The 27,839-nt window shown below is 39.9% G+C and overlaps 1 protein-coding gene across 4 annotated transcripts in view; it reads left to right on the top strand.

Moving 5' to 3' along the window:
- LOC128692665 (uncharacterized) overlaps positions 1–27,839 on the top strand; it is a 70,792-nt gene that overhangs the window by 22,211 nt on the left and 20,742 nt on the right. For all 4 annotated transcript variants that reach the window (XM_053781933.2, XM_053781934.2, XM_053781932.2 and 1 more), the window contains exons 2-3: positions 18,526–18,570; positions 26,200–26,441. In XM_053781933.2, coding sequence (XP_053637908.2) covers positions 18,535–18,570; positions 26,200–26,441 — 278 coding nt within the window. In that variant the 5' untranslated portion in view covers positions 18,526–18,534. The remainder of the gene's footprint in view (positions 1–18,525; positions 18,571–26,199; positions 26,442–27,839) is intronic.

The raw sequence follows: 27,839 nt of genomic DNA, 5'->3' as shown, positions 1-27,839 counted from the left end.
AGATTGACCCTCGTAACACCGCTCATGACTAAAATTTTCCAACTTTATTTTTGCTTAACAATTGTCTTAGCTTGCATACTAAATAAAACAATTTCTCGTAAAATGTTTACCCCTTCAAAGGAGGAATTTTGATGTCAGTGAACTGCTTTTGATCATAGGAATTGCAGGTATCTTGCCCTTGGAGAAAAATTGGTACCCTCACCCCGTCCACCATTCTCCAGGTGCTGTTTGACTCTTAAGTGTTTAGCGTTTCACCATAAAGGTAAAATCTTTTGCTTACATAAATCAGGAAGAAAAGCTTTTGTTTACATAAAAAAATAAGGTTTTCTTCTTTACATACATCAAGATGGAAAGTCACAATGACACACACACATAACACACATATTATATATATATATATATATATATATATATATATATATATATATATATATATATATATATATATATATATATATATATATATATATATATATATATAATGTGTGTGTGTGTGTGTGTACCTGTCTTTCCAGAAGTGTGCAGAAATTACAATTCAAATGACCCTCTGAACTTCAAGATGCTCACCCCTCCTTCAGAGTGCAGGCAGGTGTCGGTGTATAAAGAAGCTTCCGTTTCATGCTCATATGCAAAGAGAAGTACCTCTCACCAACAACCAGCATCGTAACAAAAAATATTCTTTCATACTGTAGATAAGATTATCTTTATATATTTTTAACCCTGGATTCATTAAGAGTCTCCAGATGTAAGGTTTGCCATTTCACCAATGTAATATTTGATGCCATAACTGGTTGACCTTCTCTGGTTGCGTCATTTCCTGCACTCGCTCCTTCATTGGTCGCTTCTCAGTGTGTCCCGCTGGGTCAAACCCTTTGTTGAGCGACCACTGTCTTAATATTTCTCTCAGTCACTCTGCCAGGAGGTTATAACCATTCTCCTTTCTATTCTTACTTGCGTACACCTTCCTCGAGCAGATATAACTTCTTTTATTTCGTACTTCAGGAAATTGATGTCCTGACAACTAAGCATTAATATATATATATATATATATATATATATATATATATATATATATATATATATATATATATATATAATGTGTGTGTGTATGTGTGTGTACTCCCTTATTTGTGGATGGAGGGGTCGATTCGTAGCTCCTGGCCCCGCCTCTGCGCTGGTCGTTACTAGGTCCACACTCTCCCTGCTACAAGAGCTTTATCGTATCTTTCTTATTAAAGCTATATGTGGGGCCTGTCTCCACTACATCACTCTCCAAATTGTTTCACTTCTGACAATTCTATGACTGAAGAAATAATTTATAACATCCCTGTGGTTCATCTGAATTTTCAACTTCCATTTGTGACTCCTTGTTGCTATGTTCCGTATCTGAAACATCCTGTCGCTGTCCACCTTGTCAATTCCTCGCAGTATTTTTTATGTCGTTATCATGTCCTTCCCCTATCCCTCCTGTCCTGTCCTCAAGTGTCGTCATACCCCTTACAACATACCCCTTAGCTCCGGGACTAGTCATGTTGCAAACCTTTTCACTTTCTCTTATTTCTTGACGTGCTTGACTAGGTGTGGGTTTTATACTGATGCTGCATACTCCAGTGTAGGCCTGACATACATAGTGTACAGTGTCTCAGGTGTCGAAATTCTATTCTTAGATTTGCCAGGCGCTCATCTGCTGCAGCAGTGTGTGTGTGTGTGTGTGTGTGTGTACTCACGTAATTGTGGTTGCAGGGGTCGATTCACAACTCCTGGTCCCGTGTGTGTGTGTTCTGCGTTTACTTTATTAAAGGCATATGCATGCATCTACATAAAAAAGATCATTAAATAAGGCAGTTAAAAGATATATAAGAAACATTTGGAGCCACTTGGCGGGGTATTGTGTAATGTTTACCTCGTCGCATCTTCCACTTTCTAGTTTACATTACGCTTGTTTTCCCCCCTCTCCTTCCATTCTCTACTTGCTCTTCTCTTTTATGCTTGTTTCCCATCTCCCAATATTTTCTCTGTCATCTCATTCATTTGTTTATACGCATGTAGCGTAACTTTATATATTAATTTAAAAACTTAAGTTTGTGTATGCTGTTGACTAAAAATGTTTATAATTGTGACCGGAGTATGAGAGCGAGAGAGGAATAATATATCTGTCTGGCATTAACTCTACGAGTTTTTTTGTGGGGGGGGGAGGGGGGTCGAGGCACCGCCTCGTGTTGTAGCGGTGTAAAGCCGTGTGGCCTGGGTGTAATTATGTAGCCTGGGTGTAATCGTGTAGCCTGGGTGTAATCGTGTAGCCTGGGTGTAATCGTGTAGCCTGGGTGTAATCGTGTAGCCTGGGTGTAATCGTGTAGCCTGGGTGTAATCGTGTAGCCTGAGTGTAATCGTGTAGCCTGGGTGTAATCGTGTAGCCTGAGTGTAACCGTGTAGCCTGGGTGTAACCGTGTAGCCTGAGTGTAACCGTGTAGCCTGAGTGTAACCGTGTAGCCTGAGTGTAATCGTGTAGCCTGGGTGTAATCGTGTAGCCTGGGTGTAACCGTGTAGCCTGGGTGTAACCGTGTAGCCTGAGTGTAACCGTGTAGCCTGGGTGTAAGCGTGTAGCCTGGGTGCAACCGTGTAGCCTGGGTGTAACCGTGTAGCCTGGGTGTAACCGTGTAGCCTGGGTGTAAGCGTGTAGCCTGGGTGTAACCGTGTAGCCTGGGTGTAATCGTGTAGCCTGGGTGTAACCGTGTAGCCTGGGTGTAATCGTGTAGCCTGGGTGTAACCGTGTAGCCTGGGTGTAACCGTGTAGCCTGGGTGTAAGCGTGTAGCCTGGGTGTAATCGTGTAGCCTGGGTGTAAGCGTGTAGCCTGGGTGTAATCGTGTAGCCTGGGTGTAATCGTGTAGCCTGGGTGTAACCGTGTAGCCTGGGTGTAATCGTGTAGCCTGGATGTAAGCGTGTAGCCTGGGTGTAATCGTGTAGCCTGGGTGTAAGCGTGTAGCCTGGGTGTAATCGTGTAGCCTGGGTGTAATCGTGTAGCCTGGGTGTAACCGTGTAGCCTGGGTGTAATCGTGTAGCCTGGGTGTAAGCGTGTAGCCTGAGTGTAACCGTGTAGCCTGGGTGTAACCGTGTAGCCTGGGTGTAACCGTGTAGCCTGGGTGTAAGCGTGTAGCCTAGTTATAATCCAAACTATATATCACTATGACTCGCAAAAAAACAAATCGTAATAACACTTGTCAAGAACTCAAAGAACGAACAGGATTTCAACCCCATGGCAGACCAATGATAGAACTAGCTAGCAGTCCAGTGTTCCAACCACTAAACTACACAGGCGCGCTACGACTCATCCAACTAGGAATATTTCTATATATTAGATTAGCATCTGTGGTCATTATAGTACATGCTAACCTCTAAGTTACAGACATATTAACTGGATAGTTGTTTTTTTTAGTTGTGCCGTCTCATCGGCTAGTTTACAGTGCAACCAATACTCATCCTGTTGTTAGCAGTGCAAAAATCAGGATTATTAAGGTAACAATGGGTCTTTGTCAGACCTCGCTGAGCATTGTTACATCACTAGAAATAAATATTAGTCATTTCACATTTTTACAGTTACATTATATGTACACATATATGTACACAATACAATATGGAATATAATCTTAAAAACTGATATATTACTGTCGTGCCGAATTGGTAAAATCGGTCAGTTAGCAACAACTCATTTAAAATTAAGTCCTTTCTAAAATTTTCTCATATATGTTTAAAGATTTTTTTTTTCATTTATGGTAATGTAAAGATTAATAATTTTGTGCTCCCGGCATTTTAGTCTTCCCTTACGACAGGCATGGCTTACTAGCCCCTTGCTTCCGGCATTTTAGTCTCCTCTTACGACAGGCATGGCTTACGGAGGAAGAATTCTGTTCCACTTCCCCATGGAGATAATACACTTCTCTAAAAAAATGTATAAAAACTTACAGCTTATGTTTTGCGTCTTCCGAGGAGCTGACTGAGACGGCTAAAAAAAAAAACGTCAAATTATTTCTCTATAACTGACTTTTCCTTTCTGGTTACCTGAGAATTTTAGACAGTTTTGAATGTAAAATGTTATTTTATGCGAGTATTGTATTTTTGTTATTTGTCTCCAGGTGGGTTATTATGGAGCATTGATAAGTAAGTGTTCTTTACTCCTTAGTTATTCATTTAGTACGAGTGTTTTAAATGACAATATCTTGCTGTCTCCCTTGCAATATATTATTTACTTGCTTACAACAACCAGTACAGGTACAACAGCCGGTATAGCTTATTACAACAGTAAACTTTATACTGTAACAATACTGTACACTTAAACAATACAACATTATACAGCAACAGTACTGCAACACCACACACTACAGCAACAGTACCGCAACACCACACACTACAGCAACAGTACTGCAACACCACACACTACAGCAACAGTACCGCAACACCACACACTACAGCAACACCACACACTACAGCAACACCACACACTACAGCAACAGTACCGCAACACCACACACTACAGCAACACCACACACTACAGCAACACCACACACTACAGCAACACCACACACTACAGCAACACCACACACTACAGCAACACCACACACTACAGCAACACTACACACTACAGCAACAGTACCGCAACACCACACACTACAGCAACACCACACACTACAGCAACACCACACACTACAGCAACACTACACACTACAGCAACAGTACCGCAACACCACGCACTACAGCAACACCACACACTACAGCAACACCACACACTACAGCAACAGTACCGCAACACCACACACTATAGCAAAACCACACACTACAGCAACACCACACACTACAGCAACACCACACACTACAGCAACAGTACAGCAACACCACACACTATAGCAAAACCACACACTACAGCAACACCACGCACTACAGCAACACCACACACTATAGCAAAACCACACACTACAGCAACACCACACACTACAGCAACACTACACACTACAGCAACACCACACACTACAGCAACACCACACACTACAGCAACACCACACACTACAGCAACACCACACACTACAGCAACACCAGGCACTACAGCAACACCACGCACTACAGCAACACCACACACTACAGCAACAGTACCGCAACACCACACACTATAGCAACACCACACACTATAGCAAAACCACACACTACAGCAACACCACACACTACAGCAACACTACACACTACAGCAACACCACACACTACAGCAACACCACACACTACAGCAACACCACACACTACAGCAACACCACACACTACAGCAACACCAGGCACTACAGCAACACCACGCACTACAGCAACACCACACACTACAGCAACAGTACCGCAACACCACACACTATAGCAACACCACACACTACAGCAACAGTACCGCAACACCACACACTATAGCAACACCACACACTACAGCAACACCACACACTACAGCAACACCACACACTACAGCAACACCACACACTACAGCAACACCACACACTACAGCAACACCACACACTACAGCAACACCACACACTACAGCAACACCACACACTACAGCAACAGTACCGCAACACCACACTACAGCAACACCACACAACACAGCAACAGTACCGCAACACCACACACTACAGCAACACCACACACTACAGCAACACCACACACTACAGCAACACCACACACTACAGCAACACCACACACTACAGCAACACCACACACTACAGCAACACCACACACTACAGCAACACCACACACTACAGCAACAGTACCGCAACACCACACACTACAGCAACACCACACACTACAGCAACAGTACCGCAACACCACACACTACAGCAACAGTACCGCAACACCACACACTACAGCAACACCACACACTACAGCAACAGTACCGCAACACCACGCACTACAGCAACACCACACACTACAGCAACAGTACCGCAACACCACACACTACAGCAACACCACACACTACAGCAACAGTACCGCAACACCACGCACTACAGCAACACCACACACTACAGCAACAGTACCGCAACACCACACACTACAGCAACACCACACACTACAGCAACAGTACCGCAACACCACACACTACAGCAACAGTACCGCAACACCACACACTACAGCAACAGTACCGCAACACCACACACTACAGCAACACCACACACTACAGCAACAGTACCGCAACACCACACACTACAGCAACAGTACCGCAACACCACACACTATAGCAACACCACACACTACAGCAACACCACACACTACAGCAACACCACACACTATAGCAACACCACACACTACAGCAACAGTACGGCAACACCACACAAAACAGCAACACCACACACTACAGCAACACCACACGCTACAGCAATACAGCAACACCACACACTACAGCAATACAGCAACACCACACGCTACAGCAATACAGCAACACCACACACTACAACAATACAGCAACACCACACACTACAGCAATACAGCAACACCACACACTACAGCAATACAGCAACACCACACACTACAGCAACAGTACCGCAACACCACACACTATAGCAACACCACACACTACAGCAACACCACACACTACAGCAACACCACACACTATAGCAACACCACACACTACAGCAACAGTACCGCAACACCACACAAAACAGCAACACCACACACTACAGCAACACCACACGCTACAGCAATACAGCAACACCACACACTACAGCAATACAGCAACACCACACACTACAGCAATACAGCAACACCACACACTACAGCAATACAGCAACACCACACACTACAGCAATACAGCAACACCACACACTACAGCAATACAGCAACACCACACACTACAGCAATACAGCAACACCACACACTACAGCAATACAGCAACACCACACACTACAGCAACACCACACACTACAGCAATACAGCAACACCACACACTACAGCAATACAGCAACGCCACACACTACAGCAATACAGCAACACCACACACTACAGCAATACAGCAACACCACACACTACAGCAATACAGCAACACCACACACTACAGCAATACAGCAACACCACACACACAGCAATGCAGCAACACCACACACTACAACAATACAGCAACACCACACACTACAGCAATACAGCAACACACACTACAGCAATACAGCAACACCACACACTACAGCAATACAGTAACACCACACACTACAGCAGCACCACACACTACAGCAATACAGCAACACCACACACTACAGCAATACAGCAACACCACACACTACAGCAATACAGCAACACCACACACTACAGCAATACAGCAACGCCACACACTACAGCAATACAGCAACGCCACACACTACAGCAATACAGCAACACCACACACTACAGCAGCACCACACACTACAGCAATACAGCAACACCACACACTACAGCAATACAGCAACACCACACACTACAGCAATACAGCAACACCACACACTACAGCAATACAGCAACACACACTACAGTAGTACAGCAACACCACACACTACAGCATTACAGCAACCCCACACACTACAGCAACACCACACACTACAGCAATACAGCAACACCACACACTACAGCAATACAGCAACACCACACACTACATCAATACAGCAACACCACACACTACAGCAACACCACACACTACAGCAATACAGCAACACCACACACTACAGCAATACAGCAACACCACACACTACAGCAATACCACACACTACAGCAATACAGCAATACCACACACTACAACAATACAGCAACACCACACACTACAACAATACCGCAACACCACACACTGCAACACCTACAACTGTTACAGCCTATAACTATCATTACAATTCATAACTACCACTAGAACCCATAACCAACATTACAACCCAAAATCATTATGACCCACAACCATCACGATCCACACCCACCATTACAACCCACAACCACTATTACAACCCACACCCACCATTGCAACCCACAACCACTATTACAACCCACAACTACTATTACAACCCACAACTATTACAACCCACAACTATTACAACCCACAACTACTATTACAACCCACAACTACTATTACAACCCACAACCACTATTACAACCCACAACCACTATTACAACCCACAACTACTATTACAACCCACAACTACTATTACAACCCACAACCACTATTACAACCCACAACCACTATTACAATCCACAACCACTATTACAACCCACGCCCATCATTACAACCCACAACCACTATTACAACCCACGCCCACCATTACAACCCACAACCACTATTACAACCCACAACCACTATTACAACCCACAACCACTATTACAACCCACTACTATTGCAACCCACGCCCACCATTACAACCCACAACTACTATTACAACCCACAACTACAACCCACAACCACTATTACAACCCACAACCACTATTACAACCCACAACTACTATTACAACCCACAACCACTATTACAACCCACAACCACTATTACAACCCACAACTACTATTACAACCCACAACCACTATTACAACCCACAACCAATATTACAACCCACAACCACTATTACAACCCACTACTATTACAACCCACAACCACTATTACAACCCACAACTACTATTACAACCCACAACCACTATTACAACCCACTACTATTACAACCCACAACCACTATTACAACCCACAACCACTATTACAACCCACAACCACTATTACAACCCACGCCCACCATTACAACCCACAACCACTATTACAACCCACGCCCACCATTACAACCCACAACCACTACTACAACCCACAGCCACTATTACAACCCACAACCACTATTACAACCCATTACTATTGCAACCCACTACAACCCACAACTACTATTACAACCCACAACTATTACAACCCACAACCACTATTACAACCCACAACCACTATTACAACCCACAACTACTATTACAACCCACAACCACTATTACAACCCACAACCACTATTACAATCCACAACTACTATTACAACCCACAACCACTATTACAACCCACAACCACTATTACAACCCACAACCACTATTACAACCCACTATTACAACCCACGCCCACCATTACAACCCACAACCACTATTACAACCCACAACTACTATTACAACCCACAACTACTATTACAACCCACAACCACTATTACAACCCACAACTATTACAACCCACAACCACTATTACAACCCAGTACTATTACAACCCACAACCACTATTACAACCCACAACCACTATTATAACCCACAACCACTATTACAACCCACAACCACTATTACAACCCACTACTATTACTATCATGTGGGAGTTCGATACGTGGATAGGGTAAAGTAATACTCACGTAGGCTGGTAGTACGTATAATTTCAGATAATGTGGGGAGCGCCCAACAGCCTGCCTATCTCCCTGCTCTCTCTCGTATCACTGACTGGCCGCCCACAGTACCCATATGTGAGGGGGTCTTTGAATACTGCTGTGGTCAGCACAATATGAATAGACAGTGACTCAGGCAGAGACGGTTGGTAGTGAGTCAACTACTGGTACACTGGTTACTTGTAACTGGTTACTACTACTGAGATTACAACCCACGCCCACCATTACAACCCACAACTACTATTACAACCCACAACTACTATTACAACCCACAACCACTATTACAACCCACAACCACTATTACAACCCACAACTACTATTACAACCCACAACCACTATTACAACCCACAACCACTATTACAACCCACAACCACTATTACAACCCACAACCACTATTACAACCCACAACCACTATTACAACCCACTACTATTACAACCCACACCCACTATTACAACCCACAACTACTATTACAACCCACAACCACTATTACAACCCACAACTACTATTACAACCCACAACCACTATTACAACCCACCTGGAGTTTACCTGGAGTTTACCTGGAGAGAGTTCCGGGGGTCAACGCCCCCGCGGCCCGGTCTGTGACCAGGCCTCCTGGTGGATCAGAGCCTGATCAACCAGGCTGTTGCTGCTGGCTGCACGCAAACCAACGTACGAGCCACAGCCCGGCTGATCCGGAACTGACTTTAGGTGCTTGTCCAGTGCCAGCTTGAAGACTGCCAAGGGTCTGTTGGTAATCCCCCTTATGTGTGCTGGGAGGCAGTTGAACAGTCTCGGGCCCCTGACACTTATTGTATGGTCTCTTAACGTGCTAGTGACACCCCTGCTTTTCATTGGGGGGATGGTGCATCGTCTGCCAAGTCTTTTGCTTTCGTAGTGAGTGATTCTCGTGTGCAAGTTCGGTACTAGTCCCTCTAGGATTTTCCAGGTGTATATAATCATGTATCTCTCCCTCCTGCGTTCCAGGGAATACAGGTTTAGGAACCTCAAGCGCTCCCAATAATTGAGGTGTTTTATCTCCGTTATGCGCGCCGTGAAAGTTCTCTGTACATTTTCTAGGTCGGCAATTTCACCTGCCTTGAAAGGTGCTGTTAGTGTGCAGCAATATTCCAGCCTAGATAGAACAAGTGACCTGAAGAGTGTCATCATGGGCTTGGCCTCCCTAGTTTTGAAGGTTCTCATTATCCATCCTGTCATTTTTCTAGCAGATGCGATTGATACAATGTTATGGTCCTTGAAAGTGAGATCCTCCGACATGATCACTCCCAGGTCTTTGACGTTGGTGTTTCGCTCTATTTTGTGGCCAGAATTTGTTTTGTACTCTGATGAAGATTTAATTTCCTCATGTTTACCATATCTGAGTAATTGAAATTTCTCATCGTTGAACTTCATATTGTTTTCTGCAGCCCACTGAAAGATTTGGTTGATGTCCGCCTGGAGCTTTGCAGTGTCTGCAATGGAAGACACTGTCATGCAGATTCGGGTGTCATCTGCAAAGGAAGACACGGTGCTGTGGCTGACATCCTTGTCTATGTCGGATATGAGGATGAGGAACAAGATGGGAGCGAGTACTGTGCCTTGTGGAACAGAGCTTTTCACCGTAGCTGCCTCGGACTTTACTCTGTTGACGACTACTCTCTGTGTTATGTTAGTGAGGAAATTATAGATCCATCGACCGACTTTTCCTGTTATTCCTTTAGCACGCATTTTGTGCGCTATTACGCCATGGTCACACTTGTCGAAGGCTTTTGCAAAGTCTGTATATATTACATCTGCATTCTTTTTGTCTTCTAGTGCATTTAGGACCTTGTCGTAGTGATCCAATAGTTGAGACAGACAAGAGCGACCTGTTCTAAACCCATGTTGCCCTGGGTTGTGTAACTGATGGGTTTCTAGATGGGTGGTGATCTTGCTTCTTAGGACCCTTTCAAAGATTTTTATGATATGGGATGTTAGTGCTATTGGTCTGTAGTTCTTTGCTGTTGCTTTACTGCCCCCTTTGTGGAGTGGGGCTATGTCTGTTGTTTTTAGTAACTGTGGGACGACCCCCGTGTCCATGCTCCCTCTCCATAGGATGGAAAAGGCTCGTGATAGGGGCTTCTTGCAGTTCTTGATGAACACAGAGTTCCATGAGTCTGGCCCTGGGGCTGAGTGCATGGGCATGTCATTTATCGCCTGTTCGAAGTCATTTGGCGTCAGGATAACATCGGATAGGCTTGTGTTCATCAAATTTTGTGGCTCTCTCATAAAAAATTCATTTTGATCTTCGACTCTCAGTCTGGTTAGCGGCTTGCTAAAAACTGAGTCATATTGGGACTTGAGTAGTTCACTCATTTCCTTGCTGTCATCCGTGTAGGACCCATCTTGTTGAAGTAGGGGCCCAATACTGGACGTTGTTCTCGATTTTGATTTGGCATAGGAGAAGAAATACTTTGGGTTTCTTTCGATTTCATTTATGGCTTTTAGTTCTTCCCGCGATTCCTGACTCCTAAAGGATTCTTTTAGCTTAAGTTCGATGCTTGCTATTTCTCTGACCAGTGTCTCCCTACGCATTTCAGATATATTGACCTCTTTTAGCCGCTCTGTTATTCTTTTCCGTCGCCTGTAAAGGGAGCGCCTGTCTCTTTCTGTTTTACATCTACTCCTCCTTTTTCTTAGAGGAATAAGCCTTGTGCATACATCGAGTGCCACCGAGTTAATCTGTTCTAGGCATAAGTTGGGGTCTGTGCTGCTTAGTATATCTTCCCAGCTTATATCGGTTAGGACTTGGTTTACTTGGTCCCACTTTATGTTTTTGTTATTGAAGTTGAATTTGGTGAATGCTCCCTCGTGACTAATCTCATTATGTCGGTCTGGGGCTCCGCGCATACATGACTGAACCTCAATTATGTTGTGATCTGAGTATATTGTTTTTGATATGGTAACATTTCTTATCAGATCATCATTGTTAGTGAAGATGAGGTCTAGTGTATTCTCCAGTCTAGTAGGCTCTATTATTTGCTGGTTTAAATTGAATTTTGTGCATAGATTTAAAAGCTCGCGTGAGTGTGAGTTTTCATCAGAGCTGCCTCCTGGTGTTATTACTGCAACAATATTATTTGCTATATTCCTCCATTTTAGGTGCCTTAAGTTGAAATCCCCCAGGAGCAAGATGTTTGGTGCAGGAGCTGGAAGGTTTTCCAGACAGTGGTCAATTTTTAACAGCTGTTCCTGGAATTGCTGGGATGTTGCATCCGGAGGCTTGTAGACTACCACAATGACTAGGTTTTGGTTCTCGACCTTTACTGCTAAAACTTCCACTACATCATTTGAGGCATTTAGCAGTTCTGTGCAAACAAGTGACTCTGCAATGTACAGGCCAACCCCCCCCTACAACTACTATTACAACCCACAACCACTATTACAACCCACAACCACTATTACAACCCACAACCACTATTACAACCCACAACCACTATTACAACCCACAACCATTACAACCCACTACTATTACAACCCACAACCACTATAACAACCCACAACTACTATTACAACCCACAACCACTATTACAACCCACAACTACTATTACAACCCACAACCACTATTACAACCCACAATCACTATTACAACCCACAACCACTATTACAACCCACAACCACTATTACAACCCACAACCATTACAACCCACTACTATTACAACCCACAACCACTATAACAACCCACAACTACTATTACAACCCACAACCACTATTACAACCCAGAACCACTATTACAACCCACAACCATTACAACCTACTACTATTACAACCCACAACCACTATTACAACCCACAACCACTATTACAACCCACAACCACTATTACATCATACCCAGGTGTTCGTCTTGACATTTTAATTCCACACACGTATTGGTGTCAACGTTTCCTGAATTTGGGTCAAGTCAATTTGTTTGCCAAATTTATAGTCGTCTCAAGTGAATGCTTCTTCAGTGTTTCGGTTTTAAATGCGTCTCAGTGATGTACGTATGATTTTTTTTCTGCAAGTGTATGTTCTTAGGGGGAAAAAGGGTTGAGATCCAGCTCTTGCATCTGTTTCTTAACATTCATTTGACTGTTGTTCTTGGGTGTTGCCATACGTACGTACGTAACCTAATGTGGAATGTGCCTCCACCACCTATTTTCCTCAGTCTGAAAAAGTTATTTATGTTCTCATGACTCATTGTGGTTTTAATTTTCATGTGAATTCTTGTTCTGCTCCATCTTCGTCTACATTATCTGTCTAGGTCTTGCTATTTAAGCCTAAACCAAATTTGCCGACTTGTTACTACAGACTTTCTTTTTAATGGATCTTGTTTATCTGTTTTTTTCTATCCTGCCAAAAATCTGCTACTGCATTGCCTGCTTATCATTTATGATTCTTCGAGAATACCCTTAATAATTTTCATGTCAATGCCTCTCTGTTCATCTCTGGAGATGATTTGTCGCTACTCCTTTTCTACCAATAGAAGAGCTGTTATCTCTTGGATCTGCCATATACATACATACATATATATATATATATATATATATATATATATATATATATATATATATATATATATATATATATATATATATATATATATGTCGTGCCGAATATGTAAAAACTCGTCAATTAGCAAGAACTCATTTAAAATTAAGTCCTTTCTAAAATTTTCTCTTATACGTTTAAAGATATATTTTTTTCATTAATGTTGATGTAAAAATTTATAATTTTGCACCAAAAGGAACTTAGAAAACTTACCTAACCTTACTATAACAAGAACAATTTATTTTAGCCTAACCCAACTAAATATATTTTAGATTTGTTTACAATAATTTAATACTAAACAAACACAGTGAAATATATTTTTTCTGTTAGGTTCAGAATGATTTTGGCGAAATTATTGCATACACAAATTTTCACTTGTCCTATATGGCAAGTTGAGCGCTGCTATTTAATCCAAGATCGCAAGTTCTGCCTATTCGGCACGACATATATATATATATATATATATATATATATATATATATATATATATATATATATATATATATATATATATATATATATATATATATATATATAATATATATATATATATACATATATACATATATATATATATATACATATATACATATATATAAGAACATAAGAACATAAGAACATAAGAACATAAGAACGAAGGAACACTGCAGAAGGCCTACTGGCCCATGCGAGGCAGGTCCAAGTCCCTACCGGCTTAAGCCAATGCACCCAACCTAGTCAGGTCAGGTCACATTGACTTAAGGGAGGAACACGGCAACCGACCTGTTAGCACAAGCTATCAGGTCCAACTCACACCCACCCACATCTACTCATGTATTTATCCAACCTATTTTTAAAGCTACACAACGTTCTGGCCTCTATAACGGTACTTGGGAGTTTGTTCCACTCATCCACAACTCTATTACCAAACCAGTACTTTCCTATATCCCTCCTGAATCTGAATTTTTCCAACTTAAAACCATTGCTGCGAGTCCTGTCTAGGCTAGATATTTTCAGCACACTATTTACATCCCCTTTATTTATTCCTGTCTTCCACTTATAAACCTCAATCATATCCCCCCTAATTCTACATATATATATATATATATATATATATGTCGTGCCGAATAGGCAGAACTTGCGATCTTGGCTTAAATAGCAACGCTCATCTTGCCATATAGGACAAGTGAAAATTTGTGTATGCAATAATTTCGCCAAAATCATTATGAACCTAACGAAAAAAATATATTTGATTGTGTTTATATAGTATTAAATTATTGTAAACGTATTTAAAATGTATTTAGTTGGGTTAGGCTAAAATAAATTGCTCTTGTTATAATAAGGTTAGGTAAGTTTTCTAAGATTCTTTTGGTGCAAAATTAAAAATTTTTACATTAACATTAATGAAAAAAATATATCTTTAAACGTATAAGAGAAAATTTCAGAAAGGACTTAATTTTAAATGAGTTCTTGCTAATTGACCAGTTTTACATATTCGGCACGACATATATATATATATATATATATATATATATATATATATATATATATATATATATATATATATATATATATATATATATATATATATATATATATATATATATATATATATATATATGCAAAACAACCACTCTGAAAGAATAGAGGAATTCCAAGCGCTTTCGTGACTACTCACATTATCAAGGAACTATGAAAGTAAAGCATCCAAGGAAGCTATATAAGGGGTCTGGCCAACACTTCACTATCAGATCCCACAACGGTTAAACACCTGACGCGCGCCGACCCAACTGGATAGGTCCTTTGCACAAATCACCCACAAACTATTCTACCCAAGAAAATTTAAAAATTATTATTTGTCCAGTGTATTATTAAATTCTTCCCAAATTCTATTAATTATAAATGGATCTAATTTATATAAACCAAAGGAAATATTCATAATATTGTCAAAACTGCTTTTTATGAAACAAGATTCAATTATATTCCTGTCGGCCATGGACTTGCTTGATACTACTTTCTCAACTTTTTGGAAATCAATTGGAAAATCAATTATTCATGTAAGAGATTTTAACCATCCAATTGATTTTCAAAAAGTTGAGAAAGTAGTATCAAGCAAGTCCATGGCCGACAGGAATATAATTGAATCTTGTTTCATAAAAAGAAGTTTTGACAATATTATGAATATTTCCTTTGGTTTATATAAATTAGATCCATTTATAATCAATAGAATTTAGGAAGAATTTAATAATACACTGGACAAATAATAATTTTTAAATTTTCTTGGGTAGAATAGTTTGTGGGTGATTTGTGCAAAGGACCTATCCAGTTGGGTCGGCGCGCGTCAGGTGTTTAACCGTTGTGGGATCTGATAGTGAGGTGCTGGCCAGACCCCTTATATAGCTTCCTTGGATGCTTTACTTTCATAGTTCCTTGATAATGTGAGTAGTCACGAAAGCGCTTGGAATTTCTCTATTCTTTCAGAGTGGTTGTTTTGCATATTCTGAAATCACCTGTTTACTGTGATCTTATTGCATATATATATATATATATATATATATATATATATATATATATATATATATATATATATATATATATATATATATATATATATATATCGTGCCGAATAGGCAGAACTTGCGATCTTGGCTTAAATAGCAACGCTCATCTTGCCATATAGGACAAGAGAAAATTTCTGTATGCAATAATTTCGCCAAAATCAATCTAAACCTAACGAAAAAAAATATATTTCACTGTGTTTGTTTAGTATTAAATTATTGTAAATAAATTTAAAATATATTTAGTTGGGTTAGGCTAAAATAAATTGTTCTTGTTATAATAAGGTTAGGTAAGTTTTCTAAGATTCTTTTGGTGCAAAAGTAAATTTTTTTACATTAACATTAATGAAAAAAATATATCTTTAAACGTATAAGAGAAAATTTTAGAAAGGACTTAATTTTAAATGAGTTCTTGCTAATTGACCAGTTTTACATATTCGGCACGATATATATATATATATATATATATATATATATATATATATATATATATATATATATATATATATATATATATATATATATATATATATATATATATAAACACACCTCTTTACGTGATTTTATTACTTTGCTTGCTGCTTCATAAATAAACCCCTCTTACCCAGATGGTTCCTTGTCCCTGGGGTACTGCTGCGCCTATTGAATCCTCTTAGCTCATCTCACATTCTACTAAGCCTTACACTGTGCTAGCTCCTTCTGACGTCCCTTTCGGTCATCTGGGTGTTATCTTACATCGGTGAGCTTTTGTTTTGGCTCCTCTCATGTACAACGGTCTGTTGTTTATCCAAATAAAACTCATATGTGTAAGGAGTACTGGGTACTGATGCAACGACCTCGGTGTTTTTTTTTTTTTTTTTTTTTTTTTTTTTGATGTGTCGAGGTTCATCTGGAGCCTCATTTCTCCCTGCTCCTTATTTCAGTGTTAGTCAGTTCACTGTTTTTGGCCTTTCTCTTTCTAGCATTTGACGCAGCTTGGTTGTGAAATCTTTCGTTGAACTCTGCATACTAATAACTTCCTGTGAATAGGAACCCATCTTTCTGCATGTTTATCTACTGATTCTCCGGTTTTTTTTTCTTCTGATTAGCCTGTTGAAAAAAAATAACCCATTATTTTTAGTGATTTTCTGACTTAGTTTGCCAATTCATTATTTTCTTATAAGGAAACCTTTCATGACTTCATGATGTCTTCTACATGTTGTGCTGGTCGCTTTTTATTTTTTCATTTTTCCATCCCACTTTTGTTAAGTAGTTGAATGTCAATACGGTGTGATTGATTGCTTGTAGGACTCTGTAATCCATTACTTCAATATAATTTAGAGAACGTTATGATTATTATTATTATTACAATCAAGGGGGAAGCGCTAAACCCGGAGGATTATACAGCGCCTGGGGGGGATGTGGAAGGCATTCAGGCTTAATTTGGGGAACTGGAGCACAGATCCAATTCCCTAAATCAAGAGCCCCTCACCAACATCAAGGAACCTTCCTTGAGGGGGAGAACGTTATGATTATGCTGGCATATCGCCCCCGTCTCGTGAGGTGTAGAAGTTGCCTATATCTAAGGGAATGAGTTACATGTTTAACGCAGTATATATGTGGGAAAATGTGCTAAGAGAAGATGATGTTTAGTATAAATGAGACGCGGTGTATTTTTAGTGTAAATGAGATGCGGTGTATTTTAAGGTTATAAAGAGGAAGCGAGTCGATCTTTAGGATAGTCGATCTTTATTGAAGAAGTAGTTTTTGTTTTTAAGGGACTAAAATGTTAAATAATTATAAAGTAACATTGCCTTAAAGATCTGATGGTATTTAGGCCCTTTAGAGTGAAGAGCTTCTGTTCCAAGGTATTGCTAGCCCGATTATCTCATATTCCCAGAGCGCTGGATAACTGTGCGGGTGATGAATAATTATATTTTTTTGAGGTAATTATATAGCATATAATATATTTTTTGTGAATGTTATCACCCATAAATGTGTCTGTAAATTATTGTAAATATTTGTTTATCCTGTTTCAGGCGTCCATCATGCGACTGGCAGTGTCTTTATTCCTCCTGGTGCAGGTACGATAACTTTTCACGATGTTGTAAGGGAAAAACCTTGAGTTTTATTAACTATCGTCGTTGTTTACTCTTGTGATTCTGCTTATTCCCATTCTCTTTCTCCTTCCCTTTTTTCTGTCTTGCCTGTTTGATCATTCTCATCTTTCTCCATTTTATTTTTTCGATGTTTACATCATATTTTCATCTTATTTAATACTCAGATGCTTTTCGCACCTCATATTCCTTCTTTTTTTTCTCCCTCCTCATCATCACTCTTTCTCATCCTCATTATTGTATTGAAGTAATATATTAATCTTGGCATCATGATGTATTGTTTAAGTCACATAATAAAAAGAGACAGTATAATACATTCATTGTATCAATTTAACAAGGCATCCCTAGAAGGTGGGATACCTCATGAGGTTAACAGAGGAATAACTTCCCTCTCTCCCTCCCCTCTACCCCCTTCTCTCCCTTCTCTCCCCTTCTACCCTCCGTCCCTTTCCTTTCCTCTCACCCTTCTTTCCTTCCTCCTTTCTTTGTGGCCTCGCTCCACATACATCAAGAAGGATATACTCATCAGAATATATTCAAACTTTCTCATAACTTTCATCATGAATATGATACATGGTATACAGTACCGACGAGTTGATAAGCAAGACACATGTGCAACAGTTAGGTATCTTTATTCCGAAACGTTTCGCCTACACAGTAGGTTTCTTCAGTCGAGTACAGAGGAGGCAGCAGAAGCAGTAGAGATGTAAAGACGATGTCATCTGTCCATCATCCTTAATTACATTCTTACTTTTGCTAGTTGGCTCCGTCTCTTCTGTCGTCAAGATTATCACCGCCTCATCTTTGACAGTATATAAGTCTCCATAGTGTTACTTCAGCTTCACTTTGTAACTTTGACAAGTTTATGTGTGGCGTCAGAGCTGCTGGTTTAATGTCAATAAATATTGACTTTCATGTTGCAGCAGCTGATAAGAGATATATTTTATGCTGCATGTCTGGAGAAGAGAGAGAGAGATGGGGAGCGGGAACTGTTAAAATTTATAAACCCTTATCCATAAACAGAAAAAGTGGCGTCAAATTCTTTTTTCGAATTAAAAAAATTACAATATTTACGGCAGTTAAGGCGATAATTCCTTGCTTTCCTTCCATCTGTGCCCAAGTCATTATGGCTAGGCCTATAGAAACGCCCCGCGGCTTATTTGTAAACCATGTTTTTGTCCCTGGGCGCCCCACCTGGCTGTAGCTTGGCTAGTCCTGTTTCATCACAACTTTGTCTTTTAACATCGTAGATATTTCTTTAATCTATCCACTACCCTTATATATTGTAATCTATACTTTCATGTTTCTGAATAGTTCTTATTGCTGTAATATAATTCCGGTATTGATTCCCTGAACCATTAACCGATTGACTACATCACAATATCTGAAACTCTTAGCGAAGATTCTTTCGTGTTCTGTCGCCTGGTTTGTCTCTGCTCCGTCAGATTACCTTTCAGCTCAACATGTTAAACACTGACCGGCTACGTACGTACACGCAAACTCATCGTTCAGTGTTACTCTATCAGAATAATTTATTGCTGTCTTTATGTACTACAAAAGTTGCATAGATCACTATCTCTCCTGGTATTGAAATTTCCTGTCTACCAGACTCTCTCTCTCTCCCCATTCTTTAACGATTTGTCTCTTTCAATAGGAAATGTAACTTCGTATTCGCCAAGGAAACAGGACTTGTATTATTTATAATATTTAACCAATAATTCTGACATTTGTCCAAAACTATTATAGAAATACTCATCTAGCGCATACAGACATTATATTGTTATAGAGATCTATCAGACGTTATTGAACTCTGTCTAGTCAGAACTGCGTTCCTCCATTTATTATTTAAAATCCTGAATCAGGTTTCAGATTTTTTTATTATATAAAATTATCTTTTCTTTCTACTATTCTGTATTCTTCTTTTCTTTTGGAAATAGTAGGAAAAAATCCAACAGCCCTTAAAACTGACCTCACTTGACAGTGGTCAAGGAGGGAATGAAATGTCGACACAACATAATTATAATAATGAAATGACATTTAAGAGGCGGTAATTCTTGGGCCTAATGTTTTTTTTTTTTAAATTTAGTATTTAAGTTTGATTCCTCTCTCTTTTTTATTTTCCTATATTTGTCTTTAACTTAGTTCATGTCAGATTCTGTGGAAGCACTTGACTTGTACTCACTGGAGCGCAGGCGAGAGAGATGCAACATAATCTACACCTAGAAAATCCTAGAGGGACTGGTCCCAATCAGTACATAGAAATCAATCCCTACGAAAGCAAAAGACTTGGGAGACGATGCAACATAAGCCCAATGAAAAGTACGGGCACCATTAGTACACAGAGAGAAAACACCATAAGTGTTCGGGGCCCAAGACTGTTCAACAGCCTCCCACTAGTCATAAGGGGAATTACCAATAGACCCCTGGTTGTCTTCAAGAGGGAGCTGGACAGATACCTAAAGTCAGTGCCGGATCAACCGGGCTGTGGTTCGTACTTTGGACTACGTGCAGCCTGCAGTAACAACCTAGTTGATCAGGCCCTGATCCACCGGGAGGCCTGGTTGTGGACCGGGCCGTGGGGGCGTTGATCCCTGGAATACCCTCCAGGTAGCAGGTAGTTTACTTCTTTCCTACAGTGCAGGAGAAGTGGTGTATCATCGTTAATATGAGTTAATTTATGGAGTGAACGTGTGTTACAAAAACGCGATTTCTAATAAGCATAGAGATCTCCAGTGAATACTAGAAAGGACTGCCCTTCTACCATCCAGCCTGTTACTGGGTTTTCGTAACAAGTAGTCAGTATCCTGGTCCAATTATCCATTAGAATTCAATAAGAATTATTAGTGCTTCAGGATTACAACTGGTAGGCTACTAACTAGAGAAATTAAAATTGAATAAGTTTATTAAAAAAGTCTAGAGGTATAAGATCAAAGTAAATTAAATTAATCAATTGAATATAATATAGGATACAAGTTCCTACACTTCTCTCGTGTACAGTAGTATTGTGCTGAAGGCACATATCACATTTATACGTCTTAAGTACCGTCTGGTACATTAACATTTAATAAGATATTACAAATATGTACAAGTAAGTTTGTATGCATGTGTGTAAGTGCTCTAAGTAGTTCGCTGTCTCACGACTCGACTAGACTTGAACCAGTGACTGACAAAGTCCTCACATCAACTAACTTCTTGACCAACCTGGCAATCAGAACAGCTTGCTTGAACAATAAAACGACTGATAAGTCAAACAACAATATAACAAGCAAAAGTGACACAGAATCAGGAACAAGGAGATAATATAACGACACTAAGTAGGGACCATCTGCAGATCCTCCACAAAAGTCACAAAACTCCCATACTACTGAATCTGAGTTCAGCATAAGAAAATCCCCGACTGTGACAGTACACAGATACCAGTACAAATTAGGTCAGAAGCTACAGCTCAGGACCTGAGTTGCTCAGAGTGTCTATGTGACACACAACCTCAGTACAACGTGGAAAATCACTAAGTCTAGACAATGTTCTGTGAACAGAGTTCTACAGAACCAACAACAAGAAAGCGACAGAGATGATCTTCCAACAAGGGCCAATAAGGGAGAGTTAGGTGCGTCTTGTCAGGAATACGTCCAACCACCAAGAGAGTCTAGCCCAGTCTGACTACTCCAGGCGAGGCATGAACCCCCCCCTCCCCTCTATCACGTGATAGCTCCGTGGACAGTTGCTGCCCAGCAATATATATATGTTACATCCTACCTAATAAAAGTAACCAAGTCAAATAATAATATAAAGCAATATACGATTTAGCTATTATCGCAAATATAAGCAATATAAAATTATATGAAAAGGTAATATACATTATATACATTGTGACCCATTCAGGGGTCGCAACAACGTGTATGCCATAATGATAAGCGTTATTAAATTAAACACACACACACACACACACTATAGACAAGTGTCACTGACGTGTATAGTATGCAAAGTCATGGAGAGGATTATCAGGAGGTGAGTGGTGAAACACCTGGAACGGAACCAGATTATAAACAACAACCAGCACGGATTCATGGAAGGCAAATCCTGTGTCACAAACTTACTGGAGTTTTATGACAAGGTAACAGAAGTAAGACACGAGAGAGAGGGGTGGGTTGATTGCATTTTCTTGGACTGCAAGGCCATCGACACAGTTCCTCACAAGAGATTAGTGCAGAAGCTAGAGGATCAGGCACGTATAACAGGAAGGGAATTGCAATGGATCAGAGAATATCTGATAGGGAGGCAACAACGAGTCGTGGAACGTGATGAGATATCACGGTGGGCACCTGTGACGAGCAAGGTCCCACAGGGGTCAGTCCTAGGACCAGTGCCATTTTTGGTATATGTGAATGATATGATGGAAGGCATAAACTCAGAAGTGTCCCTGTTCGCAGATGATGTGAAGTTAATGAGGAGAATTAAATCAGATGAGGATCAGACAGGACTACAAAGAGATCTGGACAGGTTGGACGCGTGGTTCAGCAACTGGTTCCTCGAATTTATCCCCGCCAAATGCAAAGTCATGAAGATCAGGGAAGGGCAAAGAATCCGCAGAGTATAGGCTAGGCGGCCAAAGACTGTAAACCTCATTCAAGGAGAAAGATCTTGTGGTGAGTATAACACCGAGCACCTCTCCGGAAGCACACAACCAGATAACTGCTGCAGCATATGGGCGCGTGGCAAACCTGAGAATAGCTTTCCGATATCTCAGTAAGGAATCGTTCAAGACTGTACGCCGTGTACGTTAGGCCCATGCAGCACCAGTTTGGAATCCACACCTGGTCAAGCACGTCAAGAAATTAGAGAAAGTGCAAAGGTTTGCAACAAGGCTAGTTCCAGAGCTAAGGGGAATGTCCTACGAAGAAAGATTAAGGGAAATCGGCCTGACGACACTGGAGGACAGGAGGGTTAGGGAAGGCATGATAACAACATACAAAATACTGCGAGGTGGACAGAGACAGGATGCTTCAGAGAGGGGACACAGACGCAAGGGGTCACAATTGGAAGTTGAAGACTCGGATTAGTCAAAGGGATGTTAGGAAGTATTTCTTCAGTCATAGAGTTGTCAGAAAGAGGAATAGTCTGGCAAGTGATGTAGTAGAAGCAGGAACCATGCATAGTTTTAAGACGAAGTATGATAAAGCTCATGGAACAAGGAGGGAGAGAGAGAGGACCTAGTAGCGACCTGTGAAGAGACGGGGCCAGGAGCTGAGTCTCGACCCCTGCAACCACAATTAGGTGAATTAGGCGAGTACACACACACACTAATAAAAATAACAATAAAAACTTGCTGGCAGTGTTTTGTGCTTGCAGAAAGAAGCTTTCGCTGGGGACCCCTCAAGGGAGGCTCCTTGTCGCTGGTGAGGGGCTCTTGATCTAGAGAATTGGATCTGTGCTCTGTTACCATGAATTGAGCCTGAATACCTTCTATCCCCCCAACATGCGCTGTGTAATCCTACGGGTTTAGCGCTCCCCCGTGATTATAATAATTTCGCAGGGGGATAACAAACCTTGTGGAGGGGTATAATATTGCCAGAGTGAAGCTCAGCAAGTTTGGACTCCAAATACATTACAACAAAAAATAACCTTGTGACAAAAATATTAAGCAGCAGTTGTGTGTAACGTTGCGTCCTGGTGTATATAAGAACACTGAACCAAGTCTACGAAAGGAAATTTTGACGAAAATATGGGAAGGACAACATAAGGTCTGCCAAGGAAACTAGCAAGTGTTTAATACCTTGACCTGAATGTGGAATGAGCTACGCAGAAGCAGATTCTATATATTTTATGTTTAAAAAAAAAAGATTGCAATATGAAAGATATCTGAGTGAAGTGTCAAGGCTGAAGCTGAGTCTGTGGAAAAAACAGCAAAGCAGTAATGTATATTTTAAAATTGTTAGAAAAAATAAAAGAAACTTGGAAAAGCGAGTACAGATGGACAGAAATATATGGTTGTAAGTGCAATTAACCAGGAGTTTATCAGTTAGGAGAGTTTATCAGTTAGGAGATAGCTATTTAAATAAGGTGACAAAAAGTTCTGAAATTTAAATAAAGTACAAGTGGTAACAGATTATATATATATACAGATTATATATATATACATTAATTTATTTATTTTTCTTTCTTTCTTTCTTTCTTTCTTTCTTTCTTTCTTTCTTTCTTTCTTTCTTTCTTCCTTCCTCCTTCTTCTTCTTCTTCTTCTTCTTCTTCTTCTTCTTCTTCTTCTTCTTCTTCTTCTTCTTCTTCTTCTTCTTCTTCTTCTTCTTATTATTATTATTATTATTATTATTATTATTATTATTATTATTGTTATTGTTATTATTATTATTGTTGTTGTTGTAAAAAAAGCTCTTAAACCCGTATGGGTTATTCATCGCTGCTGTACAAATTGATAATTTTGTTTGTGACGATAAATTTGTATCAAGGATAGGCATGCTGCAGAGAACCATTAATGCCGTTAATTTGTGTTATCACTAAGAATATAAAGGATTAACCTTTATTAGCATTTAATAAGTTAGAACCGGATTGCTCACAAAAAAATATTGATTTAAATTTGATAGAACACGTAGCAAAAGGTGCGTATATCTGTGTATGTACACTGAGAGGTGCATCATTCCCTGTGTGTAAACCCTGTCCGCACATCCATGGCTATCAGCTTTTTGTGCCTCTCACTACCATGACTGGGCAGCAACATCAGTAACTGGCCAAGCAGGAAAGTAAGGAAGGTATCATCAGAAATACCATCCCGTGAATCTCAATAACATAAGCTTATCATAAGAACCTGCATTTGTGATTAAGGCGATTCTTACACTAAATCAGTGAAAGTATACGAACTGGGGCTTTGACTTCCACAATGACGTTAACATTTAAAGAATAACAGCTTTGTGACCACATGATGTGCAATAAGGGTTGGTGTCTCTAGTTCCTCTTGAGAGGGAAAGTTCTTGCCAACTCTGGATATAAATTCGAGGAGACTTTCCTCTCGCTTTCTTTAGCTGCTCAGATTTCCTTGTAAGGTAGTCTTGCTGTTTAGTTTAATATAAGATATACCTAATTTTTTTTATTTCGCAGTTGTCTGCTTTCAGGCGAAATAGTAATAATATCAGTGGAAATAACTGCAATAATCATAGATTATATAAGCAGTAAAGCTCAGTGGCGTTATGTGCGCGCACCAAGTTATGCGTCTTTCATTGTATATACGCAGAGAATTATCCTTCATTCCTATTTTAGGGATTAAAGTATTTCTGGGTAGCGGGGAACAAGTTACATACAGCCTTAATGACCCTCGTGTTGTCTATTGTCTTTAAACTTAGTTGACTACCAACCAGGGATAGCAGCTCACAACCAAAGGACCTGGGCAATCAATCAACAGTAATGATAATAATAATAATTTCTGCAACAACGTGATACAAGTGATACAGGTCTAGTTGACATCATTGACATACTGTATAGAAAGCCGCTGGTTATGCAGAGCATTTCGGGTATCTTAGGTTAATCTTGTCCCCTAGGATGCAACCCATAACAGTGGGCTAACTATTTAACAGTATTTATATCCCACAGGTTCAGTGGTCAGTAAGTGAAAGCGTTGGCACTAAAGGAAGTGGGCGGGCATTGGCATCACCTGTCCCGGGCATGATGATGCCTCAGTTGGTTGCTCTAGACGTGAAATGTGCTCGTTCTGGCATGACCGTCCATATTGAGTTTGACCGTGTGTTCTCCGGTGTAATTTACTCCAAAGGTCATTTCTATGACCCTGCCTGCAACTATATCACAGTCAAGAACTCCGGTAGTCAGAAATATTCGTAAGTATCGGGGAAGATGGTGTTAGTGTATTATTGATGAAGTGTGAATGAGTGATGGTGGGTGTCCCGCAAGCAACTATTGACCTCTAAGCAAACCTCATGTATCCTAAAGGTGGATATGTTTTCCTTCCTCGAGTCACGCTACGTGGTGAGAAACGGACCATGTGTAGAGAATGAAAAACAGAAGCTCTTGATCATATATATATATATATATATATATATATATATATATATATATATATATATATATATATATATATATATATATATATATATATATAACGTGTTAAAATTCTGAGACGCGCAATGAGTTTCCATGCATTTTATTAAGCTACTCTACGTCAATCATGAGCCGATATCAGAAGGAATAATTACTTACGGTTAAATGTTTGGTTGTTTATACGCATCTTTTCTTGTGTGTGTGTATGTATATATATATATATATATATATATATATATATATATATATATATATATATATATATATATATATATATATATATATATATATATATATATATGCAAAACAACCACTGTGAAAGAATAGAGAAGTTCCAAGCGCTTTCGTGACTACTCACATTATCAAGGAACAATGAAAGTATAGCATCAAAGGAAGGTATATAAAGGGGCAGCCCACACCTCAATATCAGATACCACAAACAATGAAACACCTGACGTGAGACAGCAGGCCCGCCGGCCGAACTAGACAGGTCCTTCATACAACCCACCAACAAACTATTCTACCCAAGAAATAAGAAATTTAAAAAAATATATTATTTGTCCAATGTATTATTAAATTCTTCCCAAATTCTATTAATTATAAATGGATCTAATTTATATAAATCAAAGGAAATATTCATATTATTGTCAAAACTGCTTTTTATGAAACAAGGTGCAATTATATTCCTGTCGAACATGGACTTGCTTGATACTACTTTCTCAACTTTTTGAAAATCAATTGGATGGTTAAAATCTCTTACATGAATAAATAGAGCATTGGAATCTTGTCCAGTTCTAATGCTATATTTATGTTGTTTTAATCTTAGTTCGAGATTTTTACCAGTTTGACCGTAATTTGGATCCCAGGTTACAACCTATACAGATGTGACAGAGCGAACAGGCAAAAGGGGAAGGTTGGCCTGTACATTGCAGAGTCACTTGTTTGCACAGAACTGCTTAATGCCTCAAATGATGTAGTGGAAGTTTTAGCAGTAAAGGTCGAGAACCAAAACCTAGTCATTGTGGTAGTCTACAAGCCTCCGGATGCAACATCCCAGCAATTCCAGGAACAGCTGTTAAAAATTGACCACTGTCTGGAAAATCTTCCAGCTCCTGCACCCAACATCTTGCTCCTGGGGGATTTCAACTTAAGGCACCTAAAATGGAGGAATATAGCAA

Source organism: Cherax quadricarinatus, chromosome 30 (assembly GCF_038502225.1).
Source record: "Cherax quadricarinatus isolate ZL_2023a chromosome 30, ASM3850222v1, whole genome shotgun sequence".
NCBI lineage: Eukaryota > Metazoa > Arthropoda > Malacostraca > Decapoda > Parastacidae > Cherax > Cherax quadricarinatus.
The sequence above is the reverse complement of the archived record's forward strand: the minus strand, read 5'-3'. Positions and strand labels throughout refer to the sequence as shown.